This window comes from Mobula birostris, chromosome 15 (assembly GCF_030028105.1).
Source record: "Mobula birostris isolate sMobBir1 chromosome 15, sMobBir1.hap1, whole genome shotgun sequence".
NCBI classification, from domain to species: domain Eukaryota; kingdom Metazoa; phylum Chordata; class Chondrichthyes; order Myliobatiformes; family Myliobatidae; genus Mobula; species Mobula birostris.
The window spans coordinates 51,470,524-51,488,607 of NC_092384.1; the positions used below are offsets into that span (position 1 = coordinate 51,470,524).

General features: G+C 39.0%; 1 protein-coding gene across 3 annotated transcripts in view; it reads left to right on the forward strand.

Moving 5' to 3' along the window:
• Window positions 1-18,084, forward strand: part of ctu2 (cytosolic thiouridylase subunit 2 homolog (S. pombe)) — a 61,676-nt gene that overhangs the window by 36,075 nt on the left and 7,517 nt on the right. For all 3 annotated transcript variants that reach the window (XM_072279772.1, XM_072279771.1, XM_072279774.1), the window contains 8 exons: window positions 4,643-4,752; window positions 4,866-5,227; window positions 9,337-9,472; window positions 10,770-10,901; window positions 11,799-11,890; window positions 12,317-12,417; window positions 12,707-12,878; window positions 13,823-13,889. In XM_072279772.1, coding sequence (XP_072135873.1) covers window positions 4,643-4,752; window positions 4,866-5,227; window positions 9,337-9,472; window positions 10,770-10,901; window positions 11,799-11,890; window positions 12,317-12,417; window positions 12,707-12,878; window positions 13,823-13,889 — 1,172 coding nt within the window. The remainder of the gene's footprint in view (window positions 1-4,642; window positions 4,753-4,865; window positions 5,228-9,336; window positions 9,473-10,769; window positions 10,902-11,798; window positions 11,891-12,316; window positions 12,418-12,706; window positions 12,879-13,822; window positions 13,890-18,084) is intronic.

The following is an 18,084-nucleotide window of genomic DNA, read 5'->3' on the forward strand; positions in this document are numbered from 1 at the left end:
GCGAAGCAATTACTTTTTATTTACATGGGAAAAATTTGTGAGTGTTCGCAGACCCAAAAATAACCTACCAAATTATGCCAAATAACACATAAAACCTAAAATAACAGTAACATATAGTAAAAGCAGGAATAATATGATAAATACACAGCCTATATAAAGTAGAAATACTTCTCTACAATCATTGCCTGAACTGCTCTCCGTAGCAAAAATCTCATGCAAGCGCTCTTGGCAAAAACACGGTGCTAACGCTCTCGGCAGAAACACTCTCTCCAGCAACCTTTAAGCTATGAAGCTGCCAAATCATACCAAATAACGCATATAAATACAGAGCCTATATAAAGTAGAAATAATGTATGTACAATGTAGTATCACTTACCGGAATTGGGAAGACAGCGCCGAGCACACTGATGATGGTGTGTTAGGCTGAGTTGTCAGAGGTTGGGGTGGTGCAGTGGTCCCCAACCTCCAGGCCGCCAACTGATACCGATCTGCAAAGCATGCAGGGGTACAGCAGTGGCTGGGACGCACCCAGCACATCTTTAAGAAAAAAGCCGAAATAAACAAGCTAATTAATTACGTGCTGGGTGGCACCTAATTAATCAGCTTGTTTATTTTCGGCTTTTTTTCTTAAATATGTGCTGGGTGCCTCCCGACTACCGCTGCATTCTCCATGAATCTGTGTCTGTCCGTGGCCTACGGGTTGGGGTGGTGGGACACTGAGGTGTCATCTTATCGTCATCTGTTTCCATCAGGGCAGGCAGGTCATCTTCTATGTCTACCTGCCTCGATGTCAAAGGTCGAGATTCGTCGTCTGCTGTGGCTGACGTGGAAGGCTTGAAAAACGACAGTATGCTTGACTGCTAGCCTCGCGTATTTTTCTATCATACAGTTCTTTGTAAACACTCAAACCATCTTGCAAATATGCCCTGAACCGACGTACCCTTTCAAAATTAAAGTCGTACTTTATCATTGCAACGAAAATCTCACGCAGTTGCTTCATGTTCAGTTCCTGGATGACTTCACTTTCCGTCCGTTTGCTACTACATTCAGTTTTGATTATTATCCTTTCCTCTTCCAATTGCATCAGCTCTTCATCTATCAGTTCTTGGTCATGGGATGCCAAAACCTCTTCAACATCATCTTCGTCAACTTCCACAAGCCAAACTCTCTTTGTCCTTGCTTTGTTCACCACGATCGAAACGCTTAATTATGTCTAGTTTTAACGCTAAGTGTAACACCTTTATGAGCTCTTTTAGGCTTATCTGGTATCTTAGAACTCATCTTGCAAACCGATGCTCACAGGCACATGTTTAAGCGATGCCAACTAGAATGCCGTTCCGAATCCAGGGGAGGAGCGGCTGCTCGGGGCGCGCGCTGCTTTTTTCGCCTGCTGCCTTTTTTCGTAACAGTGAAAACACCTTCTGTTAGTGAAAACAGGTAACTAATGTAGGTCTTTTGTAACAGTGAGGTTTCGTAAAGTGAACATTTGAAAAGCTGGGGACACCTGTACTAAGCTACCTACATTTCCAACTTCATATCCATTTGATATCACGGAAAAAATTTTAGGTTTAAATCCTTATCAGAAAGGTTTAATAGCAATCATTTATGATTTGATTATGAAGATAAATTCAGGTATATCTGATAAAATTAAGACTGAATGGGAAAGGGAACTTCAACTTCGTTTACCTACAGAAAAATGGGAAAAAAATTTTCAATTAGTTCCTTGTCCTCTTTATGTGCTAAATATACATTGATACAATTTAAGGTGGTGCATAGGGCACATATGTCTAAAGACAAATTAGCTTGTTTTTATTCTCATATAAGCCCTAATTGTGATAGATGTCACTCTGAAGTTGCTTCCTTGACTCATATGTTCTGGTCTTGCCCTTTTTTGGATAAATATTGGAAAGATATCTTTGATATTATTTCTACGGTTTTGTGTATTGATTTACAGCCTCAACCCATTACTGCAATTTTTGGGTTACCAATGATGGAAGATAGATACTTATCCCCTTCAGCCTGCTGGATGATTGTATTCCTTGTATTAATGGCTAGCAGATCTATCTTGTTAAATTGGAAAGAGGTCAATCCTCCTACTACATCTCAATGGTTTTCTCAAACTTTATCTTGCTTAAATTTAGAGAAAATCTGAAGTGGCACTTCTGATCCTTTGGTTAAATTTGCAGAAACTGGGAGACCATTTATCCAACATTTTCATGTGATGTGGTTTGACCTTTTCGAATCCTTTTTTCTTAACTAAAAATATGCGGATAGAGGAGTGGAGTTAACGACATTAATGATTGTACTTGATGTAATATGTTAGCCCGACTTCTTTTTTTTCTAGTTTAGTTTAGTTTAGCTTTGCTGAGCTTAATTTAGTGTTTTTTTTCTTTTCCAGTTTGGAGTTTAAAAAATTTTTTTTCCATTTATCTTTTACCATGTTCAATTATATTTAGAGTTGGGAAGATCTAACATACTTGTACCACCAGCAATTTTATATTTGCAGATGTTAGCTATCAATAATGTAATTCCATTCTCTGTTTATTAATATTATTATGTTTATAATTTTGAAAATTAATAAAAAGACTGGAAAACTGAAGCATCCCCATTGCATGATGCAGCCACCACCATACTTCATGATAGGGATAGTGTGTTTTTGGTGATGTACGGTGTTTCGCTTATGCTAAACATAGCATCTAGTCTGATGGCCAAAAAGACTATAAGACACAGAAACAGAATTAAGCCATTTGACCAATCAAGTCTACTCCCCCTCCTCAGCCTTCTCATATTATTCTCTGCCTTAAATAGACCCAACGACCTGGGCTCCACAGTTGCCCATGGTAACAGATTCCACAAATTCACCACCCTCTGGCTAAAGAAATTTTTCTGCATCTCTGTTTTAAATGAACGCCCCTCTATACTGAGGTTGTGCCCTCTCGTCCTAGACTACCCGACCACAGAAAACATACTTTCCACATCTACTCTGTCTAGGCCATTCAACATTTGAAAGGTTTCAATGAGATCCCCTCCTCATTTTAAATTCCAGCATGTACAGGCCCAGAGTCATCAAACGTTCCTCATATGATAATCCTTTCATTCCTGGAATTGTGAACCTCCTCTGAACCCCCTCCAATGCCTCCAATCTTTTCTTAGATGAGGAGCCCAAAACTGTTCACAGTACTCAAGGTGAAGCCTCACTGGTGCCTCTTAAAGCCTCAGCACCACATCCTTGCTCCTTCTTATATTCTAGACCTCTTGAAATGAATGCTAATATTGCATTTGCCTTCCTCACCTCTGACCCAACCTGCAAGTCAACCTTTAGGGTGTTCTGCACAAGGACTCCCAAGTCCCTTTGCATCTTAGAATTTTTGGATTTTCTTCCCATTTTGAAAATAGTCTGCACATTTATTTCTTCTACTAAAGTGCACGATCATGCATTTTCCAACATTGTATTTCATTTGTCACTTTCTTGCCCATTCTCCTACTCCGTCTCCTGCAGCCTTCCTGTTTCCTCAGTGCTACCTGCTCCTCCACCAATCTTTGTATCATCTGTAAACGTGGCAACAACGCCATCTATTCCATCATATTGATATACAGCATAAAAAGCTCAATTGTGGTTTCATCAGACCATAGAACTTTCTTCCAGCTGACTTCAGAGCCTCCCACAAGCTTTTTGGCACACTCTAGCTGAGATTTCATGCGAGTTTTTTTTCCAACAGTGGCTTTCTCTTTGCCGCTCTCCCATGTCTGTCACTGAAGCTTGTAACTCCTCTGGAGTTGGCATAGGTCTCTTGATGGCCTTCCATACTGGTCCTCTTCTTGCATATTCAGTCAGTTTTTGAGGACGCTTGATCTAGGGAGATTTATAGCTGTGCAACATTCTTTCCATTTCTTGATAATTGATTTAACTGTATTCCAAAGGATTTTCAGTGACTTGGAAATTTTCTTATATCCATCTCCTGACTTGTGCTTTTCAAAAACCTTTTCACAGAGTTGCTTGGAGTGTTCTTTTGTCTTCATGGTGTAGTTTTTGCTAGGATACTGACTCATCAATAGTTGGACTTTCCAGATACAGGTGTATTTTTACTACAATCGATTGAAACACCTTGACTGCACACGGTGCTCTCCATTTAACTAATTATGTGACTTCTAAAACCAATTAGTTGCACCAGTGATGATTAGGTGTGTCATATTATAGAGGGTGAATACGTAAGCAATCAATTATTTGGTGTTTTATATTTGTAATTAATTTAGATCACTTTGTTGACATCTGGTTTCACTTTGAAACAAAGGAGTCTTTTTCTGTTGATCAGTGTTTAAAAAAAAGCCAAATTAACTCCACTGTTGTAAAACAATAAAACATGAAAACTTCCAAGGGGGAGGGGTGAATACTTTTTATAGGCACAATACATGTACCTTTACATACCTTGATATCTTGGTTTTAATTTTTTTTTCTTCGTTCCCTTGTATTTACTGTCCCATTATCTTTTATTGTCTATTTGCTATTTATTGAGACTGTGATGCATGGTGGCAGAGACAGTTAGTGTTGTCAAAGTTATAGTAATTAAGGCATATTTCAAATGTAGAGCGAAAACCCTCCAGTTTCACAGAATATTTTTGTTGTCTCTTTTCCTCCCTACAGAGGGAGCTGTATGCGGAAGGAGCCTAGAGGAAAGACGGGAAACTTTATCACAACTGGAATGCATGTTCCAGGCTTCAGGATTTCCTTACCATATAGTTTATTTAGAAGAGGTACTTTTATTGAGTTATCCTAAACATTATTGTAAAGGTTTTGCAATAGTCATTCAGTTGTTTAAAATTACCATTTGAAAATATCTAAACGAGTTGATTGCTTGGTTCTACAGGTGTTCAAGTTGCCAAATTCCATGCTGCACAGTGTTTCCAGCAGTCCAGCAAGCCATGGTGAAAACTACAAAGAGGCTGTCGATGGTTTCCTACAAAAACAGCGAGAGATCCTGGTTCATGCAAAGCAAGAGTCTACAGCTGAGCAATTGAATATCACGCATTCAGAAGATCAAGTTCAAACAAAACTGGCTCAGCTAGGTATTGGTGATGTATTTACTGAAGAGAATTCTGGGAGCATCTCATCAGAAAGTTCCACCAATGGGAAATGGCAGTTTACTTCAGCACAAACAGAAGCAGTAAAGGAACTGTTTAGTTCAATAAAGACTCTGACAGCTAAAGAGGAATTACTGCAAACGTTACGGTAAAAAAATTCTGAATGTTGTTTCAGAGTATATTTTTATTTATGCTTATTAATGGATTTTGATTTGCCGCTGTAGTCTCCCTCAAAGTGATATTTACACCTGCTTCTACTAAAGGTTCACACTGGGGGGCAGTTTAAAGGGGCCATTAACCCACCAATCTGTACATTCTAGAGAAATGTTAAATGAGCATCCATGAGAAACAAAGAATGTATAAGCTCCACACAGAGAGCACCTGAGGTCAGGATTGAACCAGAGATACTGGATCTGTGAGGCAGTGGATCTAATCACTGGGACGGACATCCCATACTTTTCCTCTCTGTAACCACAACCCTCTTCTTTCAGGAGCAGCAAAATTCACTTTATTAATATCATTTTAAACAGGTAGATTCTATGCACTGCAGAAATACAATTCGTTCTGTTTTACTTTTCCTAGTTTGTTTTACTGCAGTATAGACTGTGCTGTGTCTTTGCAGTGCAGTTGTTTATTTTCAATTTCTTTTTCAGCAAATACATGTTCGACTTCCTTTTAAGTTTGTTTATGAAGTTGGCTTTAAACGGTTATTCAGACAGACTGTTCAAATCCTAATAATGGAATGGAAAATTATATTTTCAGCTCTTCAACCTTTCCCAATGATTTTAACCTACCGCTTTTTGTCATTAGTCTTTTAAATCTCTCATTATCTTAAACTATTATTAGATCATGTTTTCAACTTCAGTTCTGGAAAAAATCCTATATTTTTTACCTCATCTTCACAACTAATTTCCTACCAAATGCAATAAGCATATACAACAGTTCATCTCTGTGCAACAGGAGAAAGCACATCACAGTACAATAGTCTGTTTTATTATTTTGTACATTAGATTAGCTTAAACTTTATTGTTATGTGCCGAGTACAGATATAAAGCCAATGAAATGCAGTTAGCATCTAACCAGAAATGCAAAGAATAGTGTTATTGCACATTGGTAAGTTATTATTGTGTATTTTATTATTCTGTACTTTATCATTAATTAAGTCTGCACACTGCTAAGTGTGTTTTTAAATGTTGCTGTAACAAAAGAATTTCCCACTCGGGATCAATGAAGTATTTAGAATTATTATTAATAACTGAAATATGTCACTTTTGATGAGAAGTTTTCCCCATACCCTTTCTAAGTCCCCTTGTTCTAAAGCTAAGTTTCCTTGCTCGACGTTGCCTAAGTGACAGAGTCCAGACAGTTGAATGTTAATCAACATGGTTATTAACTGCCAAGCACAATCCTTGTGTTATCTGTTGTTCATTTCAAATCTGTCTTCAAACAAGATTGCTTCTTAAAATATTATTTTACAGCTGTATGAGCAAGCACAAATTTTATATACAGTGGATTCTGGTTAGTTGGGCCATTGGTTAATTGGAGTAGCCGTTCATTTGGGATAACGCTTAAAAAAAACAAAAACTAATCAAGAAAATAGCCAGGATTCCCTTTGTTTATTTGGGACAGGAGACTGTCACTGAACAGTTTCTAACTAGTGTCAGTTGCATGCACTTGTGTGGCCATTAGACAGTGCACCGTGCTTAGAGCAAAACAGTTTTTAAATAGCGTAAGTTGTGTGTGCTTGTGTTATATTATCCATTTGGGCTTCTGGACCCTGATTCAAAAAGCAGTGATTCTTAATATTTCTGTTTTATTTCTTTTCACTTTAAAAAATTTCAGAGCCTTTCCAAGATGCCATAAAAAGATTTTTGACAGTAGCCAAAAAAATTATCCTACTGGACCAAATTAAAAGCTGTTTGCCTAACAGCGCTATCTTCAGCTGGCAGAGATAACAGTAATTTGCTCTGCATTTCAGTTAAACATTAGTTTAACATGTCAAGGTGGTGCCAGCGAGCACCAGTTTCTCGGGCAACATCTTCCAGATATGTAGAAATAAAACATAGAAATTTACAGCACATTACAGGCCCCTTGGCCCACAATAGTGTGCCGACCATATAACCTACTCTAGAGACTGCCTAGAATTTCCCTAGTGCATAGCCTTCTATTTTTCTAAGCTCCAAGTACCTATCTAAGAGGCTCTTAAAAGACTATTGTATCTGCTTCTGCCACCGCTGCCAGCAGTGCATTCCATGCATCCACCACCCACCACCCTCTGTGTTAAAAACTTGCGCCTGACATCCCCATGGTACCCATTTCCAAGCACTTCAAAACTATGCCCCCTCGTGTTAGCCATTTCAGCCCTAGAAAAAACCCTCTGGCTATCCACACGATCAATGCCCCTCATCATCTTATACACCTTGATCGGGTCATCTTTCATCCTCCGTCGCTCCAAGGAGAAATGACCAAGTACACTCAACCTATTCACATAAGGTACGCCCCCAATCCAGGCAACATCCTTGTAAATCTCCTCTGCACTCCCTGTATAGTATCCATATCCTTCCTATATTGAGGTGACCAGAACAGAACATAGTACTTCGTGGAGTCTGACCAAGATCTTATGCAGCTGTAACATTAGCTCGTGGCCCTTGAACTCAATCCCATGGTTGTTGAATGCCAACACGCCATACGCCTTCTTAACGACTCTGTCAACCTGCGCATGAGTGTCCTATTGACATGGACCCCCAAGATCCCTCTGATCCTCTACACTGCCAAGAATCTTACCATTTATATTATATTCTCTCTTCAAATTGGACCTACCAAAATGAAACACTTCACACTTATCTGGGTTGAAGTCCATCTGCCACTTCTCAACCCAGTTCTGCGTCCTGTTGATGTCCTGCTGTAACCTCTGGCAACCCTCCAGACTATCCACTACACCTCCAACCTTTGTCTCATCAGCAAACTTAATAACCCATCCTTCTACTTCTTCATCTAGGTCATTTATAAAAATCACAAAGAGGTGGGGGTCCCAGAACAGATCCCTACAGAACACCACTGGTCACTGACCTCTATGCAGATACGAACCATCTACAACCACCCTTTGCCTTCTGTGGGCAAACCAATTCTGGATCCACAAAGCAAAGTCTCCTTGGATTCCATGCCTCCTTACTTTCTGAAGGAGTCTTGCATGGGGAACCTTATCAAATGCCTTACTGAAATCCATATACACTACGTCCGCTGCTCTACCTTCATCAATGTGTTTTGTTACATCCTTAAAGAATTTAATCAGGCTCATAAGGCACAGTGTGCCCTTGACAAAGCTATGCTGACTATCCCTAATCAGTTTATGTTTCTCCAAATGCTTATAAATCTTGCCTCTCGGGATCTTCAACACTTATCCACCACTGAAGTCAGATTTGCTGGTCTGTATTTTCCTGGGTTATCTCTACTCCCTTTCTTGAACAAGGGAACATCAGTAGTCAATCATTTAAATTTTTTTTTACATCTTCTACTTATTCTTTTTATCTTAATTTTGTTTTTGAAACTGTTGGAACCTGTGACTTACAGTCTTTAGTGCGATCAAGTAAGCTAGCGCTCTGCTGTCCCCAAGAAAACTCCAGAAATGTGTTTGTGTTGTTTCCCTCAAATGTTATCAAAATTCTTAAATTTATGGATTGGACTATAGTCCAAACTAACTTTAGTTCATCTTGGCCTCTTTCAGTTCTACGTTTTTTTCCCCCATTCTCTCTTGTTGCCGATTGGCAGGCTGGGAATTTGGGGTTAGATGTTCTGATCTGTTTGTTTTTGTGTGAGGGAGGGGTTGAAGGGCTTTGAGGTTTGCGAGTTTTTGTTTCTCTTTCTTTTCATGTGGGGAGATTACAACTAGAGGGCAAGGGGGATTAATGTCTTTCAATTACTTCTATGGTTTACTCTATTTTATGGCTATCTGGAGAAGACAAATCTTACAGTTGTGTTCTGCATACATACTTTGATAATAAAAATGAACCTTTGAACCTTGCCTTTCTCTCTTTTATACCTTTTAAATATTTCCGTGAAACTTAAGCTAATTGGGGCAGCCGCTTAATTGGACCAATATGTTCTGGTCCCGATGTGTCCCAATTAACCAGAATCCACTGTATTACTAAACACATATTACTCAATGAAATTATGGCCGATCTCTTGTATATGTCAATAGTGCGTTGTCTTGTGATTGTGGATTATAAATTTCTGAAAGAAGCACACATTTCTCAACAGACATCATCTTCTTTTGTACACTGCGAGGATCAAAGGCTACACAAAAATAATGATGGGAGACAGCTGTACTCGATTGGCAGTGAAACTTCTGACTAATATTTCATTGGGACGCGGAGCATCACTTGCTATTGATACAGTAAGGAGTAAGCTACCTATGGGAAGTAAAAAAAAAACTTGGGTATACTTTTTTAAAAAGCCATTTGCATTAATTTTGAATTTCACAGTTCAATATACATTGGGAAAATTGCTGAGCATTGTAAATGAGGCCATTTGTTATTTACTCAATTAGTTATTTGTGCATTGGAGATTCTGAACTGCTTTTTTGGACTCTGCCTTATTAATGTATCCAAACCAAAGTAATGGTGGACTTGGAAAGAAGTAAATATGAATTGAGTATTTATTTTAATGAGACAGTTGGGGTGGGGCATTGCAGGGAGAGTGAATGGTACTTGGTAATGATACTTAAAAACAAATGGCAATAAAACCTTAAGGCACAAGAGAAAGCCGTTTATTTCTGTTTTGCCATTTCGTTGCTTTGAGAAATCCCATTCTTGTATCCCTGAAAAAATGATATCTTTGAAAAGAATAATTTGTAAGTTACTATTGAGTTATGAGACTTCTGGAAGGTGAGGTAGGGTGGGGTGTGGGGTTAGTGGTGATAACAGGATGTGATGCTATAACCTGCATAAATTAGCATTTATTAAAAAGCAAAACAGCAGATGCTAGAAAAATACATGAGTTGAAAATGGACAGTGCCGGAAAATTATATAAAGCATTGGTTAGATCACAGCAGAGGTACTATTCCAGCACTGTGTTGGTATACATTGACATTTGATGGTCAGCAATGGGCATGCAGAGAGAAAAAAAACTTGTTTTCTGCAATGTGTAACTTTAAAATGCTCCACAGCTAAGGCTGCATCTGAGGAGAGAAAAAACACAATTGTTATTGACACAAACACACTTCAGCTTAGAGTGTTTACATAAAGCAATTTTTATTGCTTAAAATCATAAAAATGTTTTTAAATGGTTAATTTAAGATCACATTTGTATCCCAAATTTGAATACTGCATTTAATTTATGAATTATTTTAATATAACCTAGAGCACTTTTAGAGGCGATAAGGTTGCAGATACTGGAACCTGGAGCAAAAGGCAAACTGAGGGATGAACTCCTATTGGCTACCTCTGCTCAAAATATCAAAAGTTCCTCTCCCCCACAAATGCTATTCAACCCAATGAGTTCCTCCAGCAGTAGATTTTCCAGATTCTTGTCTTCAAGTTACCGTATTTGTTTTAAGTTAGGCTGGGGGTTTTTAGTTATGTGCTTCATCTAGCATTGCAAGCTTTTCTTAAAACAGAAAAACTTCAGAGATATTCAGATGCAGTTTTTACTGTTAAGTATTGTATTTCAGTGTAATTTCTTTCCACATACAGGGCTTCTCAGATAATCGTTATGGAGACATCATGATTATACGGCCAATGAGGGAATATTCATCTAAAGAAATTGCTTTCTACAATAAGCTTTTTGATGTTCCAAATGTCTTTACCCCACCATTGGATACAAAGGTAAGATAATTCATTGCATTTAAAGGCTGAAGTATCCTGTCTGGAAATTAAAACTATAAAGTATCAGCACACTTCAAAGTAAGAGCTGTACATTGTCTAATAATTTTTTGTACTGAAAACTATGTTTGGTATAATTGTATGACATGCTAGGGAAAAAAGTCCTTTTGTTTCATCTGCTCTGCATGAAGCTTGAAGTAATGTCAGTTATAAGTGACATAGGTTCTTGTGTACAAAAATCTTAGTATGTGGGATTTTGACAAGTCTCAATGGATAGTCATACAGCTCAAGAACAGGCCTTGTGGCCCAACAGGTTAATGCTGACCATGATCCTCATTCGCTTGTGTTTGGTTCATATCCCTCTAAACCTTTCCTTGTAATTGTTCAGTCCCTTTTAAAAGTCCTTGATGTACCTGCCTCATCCACTTCCAGCAGCTCATTCCATGTACTGATTACCCTTTAGTTAAAAATGTTGCCCCATCTATGCCCTCTAGTTCTCGATTCCCCAACCCTGGGGAATAAAAAAGACTACCTATTCACCCTGTGACCTTCATGATTTTATACCTTCATGACCTTCATGATTATCCCTCATTCTTCTCTGCACCAATGACCAATCTGCTCAACTCAACTTCTTCCATCCCAGCAACTTAGTTTTCTTTTACTACATCCGTTATCCTTGTATGTCGTTGATAGCAACCATCTATCAACAGTTTAATTGAAAAACTAAACTAAATACTTGGAAGTACACATGGATGCCAGTGACTTTGAATATAACTTTACCCAAAACTATTTGAAACTATATGAAATTTGGAACTTCATTCCAACTAGTTCAGTAAGATGGCACGGAATAAAAAGGTCATTGTTCTAAGCAACTTGAAAAACTCGGCTACTGTATTACAGGCCAGTGATAAAGCTAGCATCCATCGATTGACTGAGAGTTTCGTAAACAAGTTGCAGACCGATTTCCCATCCACTGTGAGTACTGTTTACAGGTAAGGATTGTGCTGCTTTTCAGCCTTTGTAAGTGTTTTCACAAATAATTTTAAGTACTTCGCAAAAACATGGAACAATGTGAATATTGCTTTTAAACCATAGTTTTATATAACAACACCTTCATTCCCCTCAGACTTTTTCCCTGTTTTACTCACAGTTGCAGCTTATGGAAATGTTAATTAAAAGCCAAGAGATGCACAAGAACAGTATATTAGAGATTCTCCTTGCAAATGTTCCTTCCTAAGTATGCCTTATCTTCATGTCTAATAACATGGTTCAAATAAGAGAGGGTTTGAACATAGCTTAAGATTGAAAAAATTTGTAATTTTTAGTGGGTTTGCAAATCCATTGTAGAAACAGGTAAAATGAGGGTTAGAGAGCAAAATAGATAGCAGTAATCTGTTGTTAGCCATTTTTTCTTGTAGGACCAGTGAGAAGTTGAATACAGTTTGCTCTGATTTGAACCATGATGCTGAACAGCCAGAGAAATGCTTGCTGTGTCTTTGTGCAATGAACAGTAAAATAGGTAAGTTATAAATGTTGAAAGGTGTCCTTTTCATTGCTTTACGAGGATGTTTTAGTCAGTGTTAAAAGCCCCAGTTATTTTCTGAAGTTTTTTTAAATTTTCCTAACTTTTTTAAAAATTTTAAAAAAAGATTTTTGATTTGCCTGGAAAATATGCAAAAGGCAAATGGTCAATCACATATAAAAGCCATAGAATCCGGATAATTGTTGAAATTGCATGTGCCTTGCATCTAAGAAAAGATATTTAAAGTTCATATGTTCTTAAAAGCATAATTGTGTGTTCTCTCAAGAGGAAGCCTCGGCTTTTCACGCTACTCTTATATCAGAAAAGTTATCACTGAAGCGGCTTCCTGATCAGGTGCCAAAGGCCACTGAGCAATCTTGCTGTGGTAATGATGGAGAAGATGACAAAGGAAAATGCTGTGGCATGCAGTCAGAATCAGCGTGCTACTCAACAAGCTGGTAGGTGTTAACAAGCAAGTAAATGTTTTCAGATGGATAAAAAAGGATAGAAATCTGCCACACCTGTTCCATTATCCATTTGATTTTAATCCATAGCCAAGTGGAAAATAATTCATTCTTTGAATTTACCAGAACTCTAATTTACTGAGAATATGGTTAATAGGAAAATGATACAATCTAGTTCTTTAAATAAATGTAATTCCAATATCATAGAGCATTAACATTTGAAAACTAAATAATCTATTTTAAACTCAGAAGCTGTTGTCATTGACTCTTGCCACTAATTTCTTTCTGTAGCTGTAGTTTCCATCTGTGTTACTGGGACTGAATCCAGCTCTTGGAAACTTCATGCTGAGCTTCCAACCCATTGCTTCAGATGTCAAGACTCCCAGTTTACACCCATGTACTAACTACCGCCTGATTTAGATCATTGAGTTTTTATTATCCCCAGATTAAACCATTTCATACTAGCTATGCCGCTTAACACCCTCTAAAGAAATTTATCCAAGTCACAGCTGCTTGTATCCTAACCTTGCAGATTGTGCTGAACCATGATACCTTTAATCCAATACTAGTTCCTTATCAACTCACATACCTCATTGTTCATTGCTGTGTCCATGCTCATTGGTGTGCCCAGTTGTGAAGATTGTGGCCTCAATTTTAACCACCCCTTTCTTCCTCTTACCCCTAATCATCAAGAACTGTTACTCCATTTCTGATCTCTTACTTATCCCAGTTACTTTGGCCCTTCTACTGGCAGCTATGCCTTTAAGCAAATAGGCTCTGAAAGATTACTGTCTAAAAGGCAGCGCTTTTTCGGTATAGTGTCGGCTTATACACTTTCCTAGAGCAGCTTTGTAAAAGATATTTTACGTTTTTTGTTCATGCAATAGCAATTTGTCTTTAAAGGTTAATTACTGGTTAAAATTCATTTGTCATTTCAGTGGAAATAGAACTACTGATCTTCTCGCACTGCTTTGCTACAGCTGTAGGCTAACTATCAAAGATATGGTGAGTCATCGTTAAAAAAAAATCCGATTTCCCAATTCTGCAGTTGTTCAAGAGATGTTTATTTAATACACTTAAAACAAAAAATTAATAAGTTCTCCATCAGATCAGATAGAATCAGTCTTAAGTATTAACTGTGTCTCATTCTATGAAGAGTGAAAGGGTTAATACTTTAGATCAATTGTGATAATATTTCTAACTTTAAAATAAGCTGATTTAATGGCTTTGATAAACATTGTTTCTGTTTAAGGTATCAAATTTGATTCAAAAGCATGTAATTGTAGGATCCAACGACACACGTGCATTAATTCCATATTTTGCCTATAAACTGTCTATCATTACTTAAAATATTGAACATTACAGCACAGGAATAGGCACTTTGGCCCATGATGTGAGTGCTATGCATCATGCCAATATAAATTGCACGTCTGACTGTGCATGGTCAATATCCTTCTATTCCTTGCCTTTTCGTGTATCTGTCTACATGCCTTGTAACTATTGCTCTTGAATCTGCTTCTACCTCTTCCCTTTGCAGTGCATTTCAGGCACTTACCAATTTCCACTTAAAATAAAAATGTGACTAGTAAATCGCCTTTAAACTATCCCCTATCACCTTAAAGCTGTGCCCTCTATTATCTGATGTTTCCACATAAGGAAAAGGACTTCCATCTATTCCTTTCATAATTTTACCTGCTTGTCAGATCTCCCCTTTGCCTTTGATGTTCCAGAGAAAATGATGTTAGTCAAACTACTCTACAGTTCATACTTTCTAATCCAGGTAACATGTTGGTGGAACTGTTCTGTAACCCCTCAGTCTCCACATGCTGCCTATAATGTAGCAATCAGAACTGTACACAGTACTCCAAATAGTGCCCAAAATTTTATATTGATGCAACATGACTCCAATGAATGCAACACATGAAATGCTGGAAGAACTCAGTGGGTCAGGCAGCATCTATGCTGGAAAGTGGACAGTTACCATTTCTGGTTGCAACCCTAGACCCTTCAGTTGGGACTGAAAAGAAAGAGGGCACCGTCTTCCAGCCCACTTGCCTGTCTCACGTGGATTCACCTATCACCTGCCATCTCTTGCTCTACCCTCTTCCCCACGAGATGATTTCTGTATTGCCTGCACACCTACATTTTCAGCCCATCTACATTTTCAGATTAAGAGTCCTGTATAACACCATGTTCACATACCTCAGTTAGAATAATATTCCTCTACCTGTATCATACCTAATTAGTTGAAATAAGTGTGTGTATCTGTCCAGATCGCTCATCATTCACTCACCTAAATTAATGCAGGAAATTTGGATTAGTGTCGATAGACATAATGGTCAGCACATATACAGTGGGCTAAATGTCCATTTCTTTGCTATACAACTGACTCAATAAAAGACAACTGTCATAGTGCAGAGTTAAACAATAAAAGTTTTGCAAAGTTTTTCATATACTTTCCAGTAGGCTGCAAATTGCATCTTTTCAGCCCCAATCATATAACTGTATTAGCAAGTTTAGTGTTTATGCACTTATGGAAGTAAGAGGGTGTACTTCTTCAATAGCAGAAGGAGTTGGTTGACAAGGATACATGCAAGCTCTTTGCTTCTTGATGACAGGAGGGATATGCCTGTGTAATTGCCACAATCTGCTTTTTCTCCCTTCTTGAAAATGGTCACTATCAGAACATCCCAGAGCTCTGAGGGCAGTTGTTCCTTTTCCCAAACCTTCTGGAGCAGGGCACGTAGGAGTGTTGGTCCTCCTTCCTCAAGGATCTTTGCTGGGATCCCGTCAGGACCAGTGGCTTTGTTGCTTTTCAGGCTCCTGAAGGCTTCATGGATCTCCTTCCTACCGGGAAGATCCCGTATGTCTTCTCTCACAGGTCTTTGGAGACCTTGGTTAGTAACCTCTGGTTCAGTAGTGCTGTTGTAGTTAAGAAATTGATTGCAGGGGGCTTAATCTGTAGTAATCTGAACCGTACAAAATGCTGGAGGAACTCAGCAGGCCAGGCATCTATGGAAAGGAATAAACAGTCGACGTTTCGGGCTAAAACCTGATGAAGGGTTTTGGCCTGAAACGTCAACTATTTATTCCTTTGCATTGATGCTTGGCCTGCTGAATTCCTCCAGCATTTTGTGCATGTTGCTTTGGATTTCCAGCATCTGCAGGTTTTTTCGTGTTTGTGAACCTGAACCATACACTGTTTAGGTGGCACTGAAGAAGCTTCATGTCACCAGAGGTATTTGAAGTATTCTCTGAAATCAGTGTGGTTTCCACCAGCTAGAGGCACTACACACATTATCTTCACAGCATGCTAATTATAGGAAAATGCTGTGAAGAAAGGGAACTCTTGTACTTGGCCTTCATAAATTTGACAAAAGCATTTGATACAGTGGACTGTCAAGCTCTCTGGCATATACTATCAGGACATGGCTGCCCTGACAAGGACTTTATACCAACACGCAATAGTGTCAGTATTTCTGTCAACCACAGTACTCACCACAGTGGTACTGAATCAGAACCCTTTACTGTCAACGAGTTTAACAGGACTGTATCATTGCACCTCCCTAGTTGCAATCTTTATTCCTGCCACATTTCACCTGATTGGCCAAGACCCAAGACGTGTCACAAGAAATCCCTACTCATGTCTAGAATGTACAACAAGCTTTTCAACCTCAACCATTTCAAGGCCAAGAACAAGGGTCAGCACCACCACTATAAAGGAGCTTCAGTATGTGGATGATACCACCACCATGGATCACTCTGAAGACCTCCAATGTATCCTGAATAAATAGGGCTCTGTTTCTTGTCTTCTTTTAATATTCAGAACACAGGTCCTATATCAGCCACTGCCCAACCAGCCATTTATCCAGTCCTCCATAACAGACAATGATAACGCCCTTGAAATAGTAGACCACTTCCCTACCTTGGCAGCATTCTCTCCTCAGAAGCAGACATCGACTCTGAAATCAACCACCGCCTGAGTAATGCAGATGAAACACTTCAAAGATAACATTAAAATCTGCCTGAAGAAATACAACATTACATCTAATAAACTGGGGCGACATTGCATTCAAATGTTACACCTGAAGGAAATCTGTTCAAGAGGAGCTGTGCTGCATGACAGTGATTTCTGCTGTGCTGCAGAGAACAAACAGCAATTGTAAACAATGAGACTGACAATCAAAAGACCCAACCACTAACCAGAGTCACCACTTGCTCTTGTCCCAGTGCACCAGAAATAAGTAGCCCAGGGGATTATAGACCAGTGAGTCTTACTTCAGTGGCTAGTAAGCTGATGGAGAAGATCCTGAGAGGCAGGATTTATGAACATTTGGAGAGGCATAATGTGATTAGGAATAGTCAGCATGGTTTTGTCAAAGGCAGGTCATGTCTTAAGAGCCAGATTGAATTTTTTGAGGATGTGACTAAACACATTGTTGAGGGTAGAGTAGTAGATGTAGTGTATATAGATTTCATAGAAACATAGAAAATAGGTGCAGGAGTAGGCCGTTCGGCCCTTCGAGCCTGCACTGCCATTTATTATGATCATGGCTGATCATCCAACTCAGAACCCCGCCCCAGCCTTCCCTCCATACCCCCTGATCCCCGTAGCCACAAGGGCCATATCTAACTCCCTCTTAAATATAGCCAATGTACTGGCCTCAACTGCTTCCTGTGGCAGAGAATTCCACAGATTCACCACTCTCTGTGTGAAGAAGTTTTTCCTAATCTCGGTCCTAAAAGGCTTCCCCTTTATCCTCAAACCGTGACCCCTTGTTCTGGACTTCCCCAACATCGGGAACAATCTTCCTGCATCTAGCCTGTCCAATCCCTTTAGGATTTTATAAGTTTCAATCAGATCCCCCCTCAATCTTCTAAATTCCAACGAGTACAAGCCCAGTTCATCCAGTCTTTCTTCATATGAAAGTCCTGCCATCCCAGGAATCAATCTGGTGAACCTTCTTTGTACTCCCTCTATGGCAAGGATGTCTTTCCTCAGATTAGGGGACCAAAACTGCACACAATACTCCAGGTGTGGTCTCACCAAGGCCTTGTACAACTGCAGTAGTACCTCCCTGCTCCTGTACTCAAATCCTCTTGCTATAAATGCCAGCATACCATTCGCCTTTTTCACCGCCTGCTGTACCTGCATGCCCACTTTCAATGACTGGTGTATAATGACACCCAGGTCTCGTTG